Source organism: Lithobates pipiens, unplaced genomic scaffold (genome assembly GCF_037356315.1).
Source record: "Lithobates pipiens isolate NorthernLeopardFrog02 unplaced genomic scaffold, aLitPip1_a1.2 Scaffold_22, whole genome shotgun sequence".
In the NCBI taxonomy this organism is placed as follows: Eukaryota; Metazoa; Chordata; class Amphibia; order Anura; family Ranidae; genus Lithobates; species Lithobates pipiens.
Window position 1 is genome coordinate 30,420,614 of NW_027507784.1, and position 14,107 is coordinate 30,434,720.

At 42.2% G+C, this 14,107-nt stretch overlaps 1 protein-coding gene across 3 annotated transcripts in view; it reads left to right on the top strand.

Annotated features, from left to right (window-relative positions):
• The window catches only part of LOC143923518 (NACHT, LRR and PYD domains-containing protein 1a allele 5-like), a 182,523-nt gene that overhangs the window by 92,296 nt on the left and 76,120 nt on the right, over positions 1–14,107 (top strand). For all 3 annotated transcript variants that reach the window (XM_077447239.1, XM_077447238.1, XM_077447237.1), the window contains exon 6: positions 8,058–8,186. In XM_077447239.1, coding sequence (XP_077303365.1) covers positions 8,058–8,186 — 129 coding nt within the window. The remainder of the gene's footprint in view (positions 1–8,057; positions 8,187–14,107) is intronic.

Genomic DNA, 14,107 nt, shown 5'->3' on the forward strand with positions numbered 1-14,107 from the left:
ATCCTTCTTGCTTCAGTCATTCCTTGGTGACACCGTTCATCCAGGCAATCAGAACTGCGATAGCCTGGGAGGACGCAGAAGAACCTCCCCAGGAATCCAAGAGCTACTTCCCGTTCCTCAAAAGGAAGCCGGTTTTCTGCCCGTTGATGGGTGAAATTAGTCAAGTCATTCAAAATGAGTGGTCAAAGACTAATAAACTTTCATTGGGCCATTTCAATAAGCTATATTCCTTACCAAAGTCGGGAACGCAGTCGATAAGCTCCATGCCTGTGGTAGACGCGTCTGTGGTGCAACTCGCAATAAATATAACTCTATAACAATGGAGGATTCCGCTTCCTTCAAGGATCGTCTTGACAGATGAATCGACCTGGACCTCAAGAGGACCTACTTAGCCGCAGGAGCAGCGTGTAAGCCAGCAATCACCCTCACCTCTGTGTCTAATGCCATCAGAGCTTGGACTTATAATATCGAGACGGATTTGCACCAGGATGTCCCCAAGGAGGAGCCTTGGAAGAGATCAGGTTATAGGCAGACTTCGTTGAGGTAGCGGCCATAGACACGATTAGGTGCTCAGCAAGGTCCATGCTGCACTCAGTAATGACTAAGGGGGCCTTGTGGCTGAAACCCTGGACGGCTGACTTAACTTCCAAACAAAATTGTTACAAAATCCCTTTCAATGGCAAGGCATTATTCAGAGACAAGATGGATAAAGCTATCCCCAGGTTGTCAGGAGGAAAGGTATGCTTCCCCTGGACAGAAGGATGCGAAGATTCAGAGGGGGTTCTTCTAGGTACCGCCAGTAAAATACTAGGGATTTTAGACAATCAAGACAACCCAGAGACAACAGGAGACCTTGGAAAGGCACTCAGGCATCCTTTTTGAACAGAGTGATAATTTTTTTCCTTTTCCCCCGGACCATATATAAAAAACAAGTCCAAGGGATTGCTGCACATAAAATTTTATTGAAAATTTTGTTCAAGCACATACAAAGCATTACATGATCAATTTCCATTTTGGGCTTACAAGCTCATGCCCTTCATCAGATCAGAACACATCTTTTGATGCAGTACTCCCTTGGACTTCATATATATATATATATATATATATGTGTGTAATTTTTTATATATATATATATATATATATATATATATATATATATATATATATATATATAGTGCCTTGCGAAAGTATTCACCCCCCTTGGACTTTTTAACCTTTTGCCACATTTCAGGCTTCCAACATAAAGATATAAAATTTAAATTTTTTGTAAAGAATCACCAACAAGTGGGACACAATTGTGAAGTGGAACGAAATCTATTGGATATTTTAAACTTTTTAAGCAAATAAAAAACTGAAAAGTGGTGCGTGCAAAATTATTCGGCCCCTTTACTTTCAGTGCAGCAAACTCACTCCAGAAGTTCAGCAAGGATCTCTGAACAATCCAATGTTGTCCTAAATGACTGATGGTGATAAATAGAATCCACCTGTGTGTAATCAAGTCTCTGTATAAATGCACCTGCTCTGTGATAGTCTCAGGGTTCTGTTGAAAGCGCAGAGAGCATCATGAAGACCAAGGAACACACCAGACAGGTCCGTAATACTGTTGTGGAGAAGTTTAAAGCCGGATTTGGATACAAAAAGATTTCCCAAGCTTTAAACATCCCAAGGAGCACTGTGCAAGCGATCATTTTGAAATGGAAGGAGTATCAGACCACGGCAAATCTACCAAGACCTGGCCGTCCCTCTAAACTTTCAGCTCAGACAAGGAGAAGACTGATCAAAGATGCAGCCAAGAGGCCCATGATCACTCTGGATGAACTGCAGAGAACTACAGCTGAGGTGGGAGAGTCTGTCCATAGGACAACAATCAGTCGTACACTGCACAAATCTGGCCTTTATGGAAGAGTGGCAAGAAGAAAGCCATTTCTCAAAGATATCCATAAAAAGTCTTGTCTAAAGTTTGCCACAAGCCACCTGGGAGACACACCAAACATGTGGAAGAAGGTGCTCTGGTCAGATGAAACCAAAATCAAACTTTTTGCCCACAATGCAAAACGATATGTTTGGCGTAAAAGCAACAAAGCTCATCACCCTCAACACACCATCCCCACTGTCACACATGGTGGTGGCAGCATCATGGTTTGGGCCTGCTTTTCTTCAGCAGGGACAGGGAAGATGGTTAAAATTGAGGGGAAGATGGATGCAGCCAAATACAGGACCATTCTGGATGAAAACCTGTTGGAGTCTGCAAAAGACCTGAAACTGGGATGGAGATTTATCTTCCAACAAGACAATGATCCCAAACATACAGCAAAATCTACAAAGGAATGGTTCACAAATAAACGTATCCAGGTGTTAGAATGGCCAAGCAAAGTCCAGACCTGAATCCAATCGAGAATCTGTGGAAAGAGCTGAAAACTGCTGTTCACAAACGCTCTCCATCCAACCTCACTGAGCTCGAGCTGTTTTGCAAGGAAGAATGGGCAAGAATTTCAGTCTCTCGATGTGCAAAACTGATAGAGACATACCCCAAGCGACTTGCAGCTGTAATCGCAGCAAAAGGTGGCTCTACAAAGTATTAACGCAAGGGGGCGAATAATTTTGCACGCCCCACTTTTCATTTTTTTATTCGTTAAAAAAGTTTAAAAAATCCAATAGATTTCGTTCCACTTCACAATTGTGTCCCACTTGTTGGTGATTCTTCACAACAAATAAAATTTTTTATATCTTTATGTTTGAAGCCTGAAATGTGGCAAAAGGTTGAAAAGTTCAAGGGGGCGAATACTTTCGCAAGGCACTGTATATATATATATATATATATATATATATATATATATATATATATATATATATATATATATATGTTGTTTCTCCATAGTGACACTATACTTCTCGGGGGGGGGGGGTGCATTTTTATTTATTTTTTGATTGCTGTAAAGTGATGATCACTATACCCACAATGTTGTGAACTGTCATGAATGGCTTACACTCATAGCAGCTGTAGTTTACTATTGTGTTCTGTGATTGGCTCAGGTACCATACCATGGATCCCTGTGGGGCAATCACAGCATCACTATAGGAATCACAGCTGTTATGAATAAAATCCATTTATTTGTTTACAAACGATTTTTATTTGGTACATAGAGAAAGTACAGAGAATATGCATAAATATAACAAAATAAATGCAATGTATAAAATCCATTTATTACAGTTTTGCTGACATTGTGATCATGTGATCGCATAGGACTCACATGATCCTCCAGCTGCTCAAAGCGACCAGGTACCCAGAGCCACAATCCGCTGTGTTCTGCGTGCCCCTAACCTGAAAAAGGAAGGATGGTGTGCATGTGTACATGATCCTACATGCCTGTGTCGCCCTGCCACAGTAAATGTACTATGGCCGGGCGGCAAGTGGTTTAAGTGTAAAATCTAAAGTAAACATTCTACTTATGTAGAAACTATGTCTTTCGGCAGTGGGGGTTTTACACACACTGCTGGTGCCTGCAGTCACTGGGAGTGTTGTGTAGCGGTACTCCTGTAGGGGCTGCTGAGTGTTGTAGTCCGTCCATCACCCTGCCCAGCCAGGCACACATTTCTCATTCACCCTCAGGTAAAAAAACAATCTTTGAACTTTGTTTTGTATTTTTATTGAGGGGAATAAACTTGGATGGGGATGGGATACCCATGAGATGACCAAATTGATTGCAGAAAAATATACAAGGGACTGACTATATACACTTCCGGTATATACAACTACACTCTTCAACTCCCGCACTTCACTTGCTTTCAGACTATATCTCCTCAACACCTCCAAAACATCACTTGCTTGCACTTCCCAGACCAGTTAGCACTGATTTGTAGGCCAGTACTGACTCAACCAGGCATAAGGTGAATGCCCTTTGCAGGCAGGGACCGCGGGCCCCCTTAGTGTAGTAAAAATATGGTAGTCCTTAGTGCTAGAGTGTGTATTTATTCCTGCACTACCATATATGGGAGGATCAAAATGGAACTGCTACAAGCACCGAATAGGGGTCAATCCATACCCATACAGAGATTAAAATGAATGGGGGCTGGTACTGCGCTGTTCAAAAAAAAAAAGTATAAAGAAGCAATGTGCTGCTAAAGGTAGCAGTACACATACAAATATAGACAGAAATAAATAGATGATGCAAACAATATCCACGGTAATTAGTAAGGTGACTGTTTTCAAAGTGCATAATTAATAACTAATAATATATATTGAAACACTGTAATAATTGTTCTATGTATAGGATATGTGCAGAAAATATAAATAAACTGTGAAGAAATTGCAAAATCAAGTGTGCAAGACCAGTAAAAGTCTTCCTGTGCAGAGTGCAAATAAACTGTGCAAAATGCAATAAAATCCTTTCTTTGTGCAACAAACATTCAGTGAGCAAACAGAAGGTGCTGAGAAATATAATAATCCCCTCTTCGTGCAGAGACACACACTAGTGAAATTGGCCTCTTACCTTGCGATAATGAGGTAACTGTATTTTATATATAAATCTGTAGTAAATGCTCCTTCCTTATAATCCTGGACTAGTATGGATCTGTACTTGTCTTTGTCTCTCAGTGGATGCAAAGAGAATATTAAGAGAAGAGAGGAGGTTGCGGATAGTGTAGTAATTTAGAATCAAATTGCTTTTATTAATATAAAACAGTGAGGGTACCCACATTGCATAACAAAGCATAGACAATACTCCACGAGCGGCAATGCCTTTCCATCCCATATTAGTGAGTTGAAAGAATTATTACAGTATTTCAGTATATATTATTAGTTATTAATTATGCACTTTGCACTTTGAAAACAGTCACCTTACTAATTACCGTGGATATTGTTTGCATAATTTATTAATTTCTATCTATATTTACATGTGTACGGCTACCTTTAGCAGCACATTGCTTCTTTATATGTTTTTTTTTTAACAGTATAGCACCAACCCCCACTTATTTTAGTCCTTAGTGCTAGCTGTCCACGTGGCTACTGAATGAATGAATGAATGAATGAAATACTTGTATAGCGCACAATGCGAACTGAATCGCCTCTAGGCGCTGTGGCGAGCTTTGATCATCTGCTAAAAGAGGAAGGTCTTGAGTTTTTTCCTAAAAGCCAGGTGATTTTCTTCCAGGCGGATGTTGATTGGTAGAGCATTCCATAGCCGAGGCCCTTGGACAGCGAATCTCCGATCACCCTTGGATTTATACCGGGCTTTGGGCACGAGGAGGAGGTTTTTGTTGGCTGATCGAAGACTGCGGTTTGGTGTGTAATGATTTATTTTCTCCATTAGGTATTGCGGAGCTTCTCTATGCACGCATTTGTGGGTGAGGCAAAGGGTCTTGAACGTGATCCGATTTTTTACGGTTAGCCAATGTAAGCTCCTCAGTGAAGGAGAAATGGATTCCCAGGGTTTTTTTCCTGTTATCAGCCTTGCCGCCGTGTTTTGGATCAGTTGTAATCGCGCAAGTTGATATTGTGGTAATCCTATGTAAAGCGAGTTTGCGTAGTCCAGTCGTGAATTAATGATTGTTCCAACTACCACTGCTTTGTCATTCTTTGGGATAAAAGGGATAAGTCTGCGAAGAATGCGCAGCAGATGGTGAGATCCACTGACTACAGATCCTATTTGCGCATCCATTGACATTTGTGCGTCTAAAATAACCCCGAGACTCTTCGCTTTGGTCTTTGGGGAGATAGTCTGCCCAAAGACGGTTGGTGGAGACCAGGAGGTTTTGGTTGCGGGCTTATGATTTGGGTGTAAAATAAGAAGCTCTGTCTTTGATTGGTTCAGCTGGAGGGAGTTGGTGGTCATCCAGTCCTCTATTGATTTGAGGCAGTTTTCAAGTTGTTGTTGGTGATCTTTTTTTCCATTCCATTGGCTACTGAGTCTGGTACCACATCTTCAGGCCCTGCCAACCCTCATGGCTGCAGCTGCCTCTCTCCACTGCCCATGTTTCCACAGTCCACTCTTCTGCTTCTGCACCCATCCCAGACTGCACTCTCCCAGTCCTCTAAGGCATGCCTCCCCAGTCCTCCTGACTGTGCATCACTCACCAGACCTCCTGGCTGCGACCTGTTGTTCCTCCCTGGAGACTTGCCAGGTAGTGCTCTCTTCCGCTGTCCCCTCCTTCCTCCCATGGCGCCAGTCCACCTCCATGTGTTCTTAGAGGGTCCCGTCTGCACCCAAGCCCAGGCCCAAGGTCACACCCCCCCAGACTTGGGAGCTCCCTCAAAGGCCCCGACAGCCTAGCACTCCATCTACCAGCTTCCACCCAAAAAACTCCTCCCCCACTGGGCTGACCCTGGTTATTTAAGGAGGCCTGCCCCCGTCAATACAGGTTGGGGATTCATCAGGGCTCCCCAGAACACCCCAGACAGCTCCACCTCCCCTCTCCTCCTTCCTTCCCAGAAAACACCAGAACATTATGGAAAGAAGTGGTAGGTCTTGGCGATGCTGCCTATGAATCACACAACTCTATTCTGAGTCACTCCAAACCCAAATCAAACACATCCAGGCTTGGCTGGAAGCCAAGCCTGGAAATGTACCTACTCTCACATGCACTATCCTTCTAGAACCTTAGTGGGCACCACATATGTAAATCTGACAAGCCAGCTGTCAGATGGAAGTGAATTGGCAGCTGTGCAGTCTCCAGATTGCTCCCATACACCCTGATAATGAGTGCTTACCCACTGGCGCCATCCCCTGCCATGCTTTGCAGGCTCCCTGTGCCCATCAGTGGACTTGGAACATTGCCCATATTATGCACCTTCTTTCCCCTTAGCCAGCATGGGACCTGGCCATGGGATTTTACTGTGGGAACTGGCCCTAGAATCTCCACTTTGCAAATGCACACCAAACCCAGCAAGGCACTGTTAATTATTAACACCAACCACACTTAGGAAGGACACTGAGGTCATTAGGGGTTGCAGTGTCCAGGTGGAGAGCTGCTTTCTTTAAGACACCTATGGAGTCTACAGAGGAACAATGTTCCTCTGAGCCTCTACTCCATCTGCACAGTGATGCAGCACCACCTACAGGATGGAAGAAACCTGCACCTGCCTACAAGCCTATAAAGTGTTGGTTAAAAAAATAGACTAGGTAAAGTTCTGTCTCACTGGGGAGATTTCACTTTCTGTCACTTTCTGTCCTGGAGACACAACAAGAACTGAGAAGTCACTGTTAATTGAAAAATGTTTCCATCTTACAGAACTGTCATAGGATAATGTGTTTCTATAACTCAAAAAATGTGGCTTTCCCCTTTCTTTCAGTGGCTCCAGGACAAATAGAAAGGGTGAATCTCCACAGCAGGGACTCAATCAGGAATAAAATCCGAGGTCCTAATCCTTCCTCAATCTATCTTTAAATGCCTTTACATAGACCTAAATTACTCTTTGGTTGCTCCTCCACTTCCCCAGTCTATTGCCAGGGCTCCACAAGGTCCTCTATACATTTCAGTTTGATCTTACACAGGCTGTGTACACTCCCCCCCACCCCATGCCACAGTATTTGGGACTGGTGATTGGCCAATCAAGCAAGAAGTACTGGGTTTGGGGAAGCAAAGGGAGTGTTATGTATTCTACCATAAATGGAGGTACCCGGTATATCTCTAGGCTGGGGAGGTAGATCTGGGTGTGGCGCTGGAATAAGTGGATGATAAATAAATCCTCCTATGGGTCCTCATGTTAAACATTTTTGTGATTACAAGTGGCAACACTGTTAAAATCACAAAGCTTGTAACTTTTAAACTTTGTGAACACTGTAAGAACAAAAAAACACCCCAGCACAATGACATGTAGCAGAGGCTAAGGGGCCTTAGATCTTATTTCTGATGGGTCCAGTTAACCTTTGGGAATATTTATATCACTTATTGTGAACCATTGACTGAAATATTTTGCATTAAAAGTATGAGCACAGCAAATGGCAGCAAATGGCGGCAAAGAGGGGGGGTCTAGGCTTTTTATAAATATGCCTCATTATGTTTTGTTTGTGACACTGATCTGTAATCAGGCTCTTTAAAGCTTTTTTTTTTTTTTTTAGACTCTCAACAGAAGGAAGGATTCTTTCCACTTTCAGAGAATCGATAAACCCCCTCAGACCTTGCAGAGTGTTTCTGCGGACACTGACTATACAATTTATGGAGGTCAGGGTGTGCTTGTGTTACCCAAGGTAAAAGAAATCTAAAACACAAATAGAATAAAATGAAACATTAAGAAATGTATCCCCCACACTTAGGGCCAGGACAAGGGGTGGGCAGGAGGCCTGCTGCCCTGGGCACTGTGGTATCATGTGAGGTGCGGGGGGGGGGGGTGCCACAAGGAGATTTGGGGGAAGGGATTTGTGTTAACAAGGAAGATTTGGAGGGCAGCAGGGGGTAAGTAAAGTTCTAGAAGAGAAAATTGGGGGGGGGGGGTGATAAGAGTGGTGATTTAGGGGGATTTGTGTTGGGAAGAGGGATGGGGGAAAAGATTTGTGCTAGGAGGGGGGATTTGGGGGAATTTATGCTGGGGGGGTGAAGATGTGTACTAGAAGGGGACATTTTGGGGGTAGAGGATTTGTGCTAGGAGGGGTGAATTTGTAGGAGAAGGGGTGTTGAGCTGGGTGGATGTGGGAGACGGGGGGGGGGGATTTCAGCAGGGGGTAGATTTGTAGTGGGAGCAGGGGGAATTTATGCTTGGGGTGTAAGCATGTAGATTAGTGCTCTGTGTTTTTGTGGGGGGCTGACACATAATGCTCATACATCTTGGGGGGGGGGGTTCAGTTTTGCATGTTTGGACTGGGCTCTTGATAACCTTGCTCCTCTCGCTGTTTTTATTAGTTGTCAACAAAATGATTGCATACAAGGAATGCTGACAACTAATAAAAACAGCAAGGGGAGCTAAGAGTAGTTCCAGGACAATATAATTTGGTTCTCAGGGCGAAAATGCCAAACTCCCCTGTTTTTTTGTGAATTACTCATATTTGGCATATTTAAAATATTATAAATTTAAGTAGGTTTAATTATTCAAAACTGAATTTTCTCACACCTTTTAGCAATATTGATTTTAGTGGTTTTGGTGCTCCTACAATTTTTTCATTCCTCTTCTACTTGTGTGGATGCCCAATATGCTGTATAATATCATTCCTGCTGAATTTTTAACTGCATGGTGCACTGAAGAGAAAGCGGGTTAAAGTAAGCCACATTGTTGCAGCAATAGTAAACCCCAGCTTTGATGTCAGTGGATGCAATAATAACCACTTGCATTGGTGTCAGTGGCAGTAAAAACCCCAGTGCATTGGTGCCATTCTCTGGAAAAATAACCCTGCATCATTAGTGGCAGTTTACGCAATAATAACCCCCAGAACTTTTTCCAATTTACACAGTAATAACCCCCAGCATTGGTGCCATTTTATGTAGTAATAACCACCAGCATTGGTGCCATTGTATCCAGTAATAACCCCCAGCATTGCTGCCAGTTTGTGCAGTAATAACCCCCAGCATTGGCACCAGTTTTTTCAGTTATAACCTCCAGTGCTGGTGCCAATTTACGCAGTAATAACACCCAGAACTGGTGCCAACTTATTGCAGTAATAACACTCAGCATTGGTGCAATTTTCTGCAGTAATAACCTGCAGCATTGGTACCAGTTTGTGTTTGGTACCAGTTTGTGCAGTAACAATCCCCAGTGCTGCGTTACATCAGAGGGGGACGGGGTCACCTGCACGTCATTGGGGAAGCTGGGCTTTCCCCTTGCGTCAGAGGGGGGCGGGGTCAGGTGACGGGTGTGAAAAGGAGGATGAGACTGCGCTACGGATAATGTGGACCGGAATTGTGTTTATATGTGTTATGGGGTTAAAAGCTGCCTCTACCATTTATTTTCACCCATTGGGTAGAATAAACATGTGAAGGAAAAAAAAAGAGAAGTGTCGCTATCCCCTAATGCATCCAAATAAGGAATATGCTGACCAGATTCCTCTACCTAAGTGTGTCTTCCTTAGATTACATTAAATTACCAAAAGTAAATTGTGAGACAATATTTAGTATTTTGTATTGTGCCCTTCAATGCTGTGTTAAACCTTCTACCGGTTAATATTATACCAGTGTGATAAATTTCCTTAAAAATGTGACCACCCTTGTGTCTTACTACTAACGTTTTAGTTTCCTAAGAACCATCCGTTGTGTAGACATTTGTTTCTTGGTAGTGTTAGACCCCCTGGTGGGTTTTAAATTACCCCAAAGTTTGGAAATACATTTTTTCTCTGAAAAAACCTTTTCAGACAAACTCACCAGGTTTTATATAAAAGGAACCTGTGCAATAATTATACGTGACCAAAAATTAGAAGGTTGTTTCTACCACGGAAAATCAACAGATAAATAAATAAAGGTGAACTGAAAGTGGGTTAATTTTCTACGTTTAAATGTGGGGTCCTAAGCTCGAATAATCAAAATAATAAATAATAAATATCAAAATAAATTATAAAATGCAAAATGCAAAACCAAGTGCTGTGTTTGATCCTCTGTCTGGTGTTAGAAGTTTATAGTTGCTAACAATATACAGTGGTGTGAAAAAGTGTTTGCCCCCTTCCTCATTTCCTGTTCCTTTGCATGTTTGTCACACTTAAGTGTTTCGGAACATCAAACCAATTTAAACAATAGTCAAGGACAACACAAGTAAACACAAAATGCAATTTGTAAATGAAGGTGTTTATTATTAAAGGTGAAAAAAAATCCAAACCATCATGGCCCTGTGTGAAAAAGTGATTGCCCCCTAAACCTAATAACTGGTTGGGCTACCCTTAGCAGCAACAACTGCAACCAAGCGTTTGCGATAACGTGCAATGAGGCTTTTACAGCGTCCTGGAGGAATTTTGGCCCACTCATCTTTGCAGAATTGTCCTAATTCAGTTACATTAGAGGGTTTTCGAGCATGAACGGCCTTTTTAAGGTCATACCACAACATCTCAATAGGATTCAGGTCAGGACTTTGGCTAGGCCACTCCAAAGTCTTCATTTTGTTTTTCTTCAGCCATTCGGTGGTGGACTTGCTGGTGTGTTTAGGATCATTGTCCTGCTGCAGAACCCAAGTTCGTTTCAGCTTGAGTACATGAACAGATGGTCGGACATTCTCCTTCAGGATCTCTTGGTAGACAGCAGAATTCATAGTTCCTTGTATCACGGCAAGTCTTCCAGGTCCTGAAGCAGCAAAACAGCCCCAGACCATCACACTACCACCACCATATTTTACTGTTGGTATAATGTTCTTTTTATGAAATGCAGTGTTCCTTCTATGCCAGATATACTTGGACACACACCTTCCAAAGAGTTCCACTTTTGTCTCATCGGTCCACAGAATGTTGTCCCAAAAGTCTTGGGGATCATCAAGATGTGTTGTGGAGAAATTGAGACGAGCTTTGATGTTCTTTTTGCTCAACAGTGGTTTTCTCCTTGGAACTCTGCCATGCAGGCCATTTTTGCCCAGTCTTTTCCTGATGGTGGAGGCATGAACGCTGACCTTAACTGAGGCAAGTGAGGCCTGCAGTTCCTTGGACGTTGTTGTGGGGTCTTTTGTGACCTCTTGGATGAGTCGTCGCTGCGCTCTTGGGGTAATTTTGGGCGGCCGGCCACTCCTGGGAAGGTTCACCACTGTTCCATGTCTTCGCCATTTGTGGATAATGGCTCTCACTGTGGTTCGCTGGATTCCCAAAGCTTTGGAAATGGCTTTATAACCCTTTCCAGACTGATAGATCTCAATTACTTTCTTTCTCAATTGTTCCTGAATTTCTTTGGGTCTCGGCATGATGTGTAGCTTTTAAGGATCTTCTGGTGGACCTTACTGTGTCAAGCAGCTCCTATTTAAGTGATGCCTTGATTGTGAACAGGTGTGGCAATAATCAGGCCTGGGTGTGGCTAGAGAAATTGAACTCAGGTGTGGACAACCACAGTTATAGTATGTTTTAACAAGGGGGGCAATCACTTTTTCACACAGGGCCATGATGGTTTGGATTTTTTTTCACCTTTAATAATAAACACCTTCATTTACAAATTGCATTTTGTGTTTACTTGTGTTGTCCTTGACTATTGTTTAAATTGGTTTGATGTTCCGAAACACTTAAGTGTGACAAACATGCAAAGGAACAGGAAATGAGGAAGGGGGCAAACACTTTTTCACACCACTGTATAAATGTAGATATTATTACAAGCCTACGTGACTAATCTATGCCTTATTGTGATTTCCCAAACATGTATTAAGAAACTTGTATTAAAAAACTGTGTGAGGTGTTAGACCGCCTGTTGAATATTTAGTTGAAACCCAAAAAATTATTTTGTTGAACACCAGAAAATTATTTAAATACCAAAAACTGATAATGCCATATAAAAGATCCTTATTGCTATTTACCACCTCTGGTGTGCTAGCATTTTGCATTTTATATAAAACCTGGTGAGTTTGTCTTGTAATGGAAATTTGTAGGTTCTGTATATAATTGTATTCTATTTTATATGTATTGCACACTGCCCTCACTGTGCACACGGCACTAATAATGTTTTCAGTACATGTTTTGCATTATTTTGAGTCCTGATTAGAATTAGCCTGCCTATGTAACGCCCCTTGTTACCATAAACATATAGTTGTAATATTAATGTGATACCTACGTAATCATGTGTATAAAAACCTTCAAATGCGTCATAATAAAGGAGAACGGTTATTTGGAAAGATGCTGAGCGTATCTTTTGTGTCTGTTCCCTACTGCAGTAGTTATTAATTTGGAACCACTAATCAATATGAGGACAGGAGTTGTCTATCTATAAAATATCCATTTTAGGTGGCGAGCTTGGCCAGCAGGGGTTATCAGGTGACCCTGAGTATCCGAAACGAGGAGCTTGAGACGATCCGGGAATTTCTGATAATCAGCTGGCTGAGGTAAGCCCTTTGCTTACATTTGAGTTATCAGACTTCCTTGATCGGTAAGGCATTTTTGGGACAAAGGGTACCTATTTTACTCCCCTTAATCGAACTGTATTGATTGGTGTTTATATGTTATGTTGTCACTGTCTACTGTCCATCGGAATGTTATGAAGAAAGGGAAGAATAGTGCTGTTCACAGGTATATGTAGTACATCTGCTAGATAAAGTAGTTTAGAGGCAAAAGGGTATAGGCACACGTAGAGAAGACTGGCCAGTCATTATGGGCATTAAATTAAGTAAGGGAATAACGGAGAAGAGACCCTCAAAAATGCCCAGCGCAAGAGGAGCGCTATATATGAACCGAAGGTGCGGTTCCGCTTATACTGAGCCCCTAGATCAGTGATGGCGAACCTTGGCACTCCAGATGTTTTGGAACTACATTTCCCATGATGCTCATGCACTCTGCAGTGTAGTGGAGCATCATGGGAAATGTAGTTCCAAAACATCTGGGGTGCCAAGGTTCGCCATCACTGCCCTAGATTAATGGTTAAAGTGGACAAGGATCCACAAAGGGTAACTGGGTTACCACCAAAGTCCACAGGGACAAAGAATCATGCAGAGTATACAGCTAGAGAAACAGCTATCTATGTGAGCAGGATGGGTCAAAGGTGACAATTAACACTAGACAGAAAGGGACTTTTTGATGTTAAGTTGTGGGATGAATTTGGGGTCAGACATTACAACTAGTAAAGTCAAGGAACAGTAATGAGAGTTAAAACAGAATGCTTTATATGTTGTCAGAGAGGGAAGATGGGATGAGCACTATAGCTGCCCGTCTGATCATAGAAGGTACAGTATGTGAAGTATGGTATTACAATACATTGGATGCAAAGGATATCAGAACAAAATAAAGAAAGCAGAAGTTAAAGCAAGGAAGTATTAAAAAAGCGTTAAAATAAAGTGAGAGAACGATATGCATGTGTTGTGTACAAATGGGAATAATGTAAGCAATTTTAGAGGTATATTTGAGTAGGTTTGTGAATGCTGGAACCTTTAGTTCTATCACTTGTGTGTATCATGTACGCAGATGTGGCCCCCTCCTTTGTGCTCTCCTGAAAGAATGTAGCTGGGATGAGAGGTTGGTGATAAGCTGGAAGGACACCATGCCAATTTCAGTTTTTTAGACAAAACATTTATAACAAAATG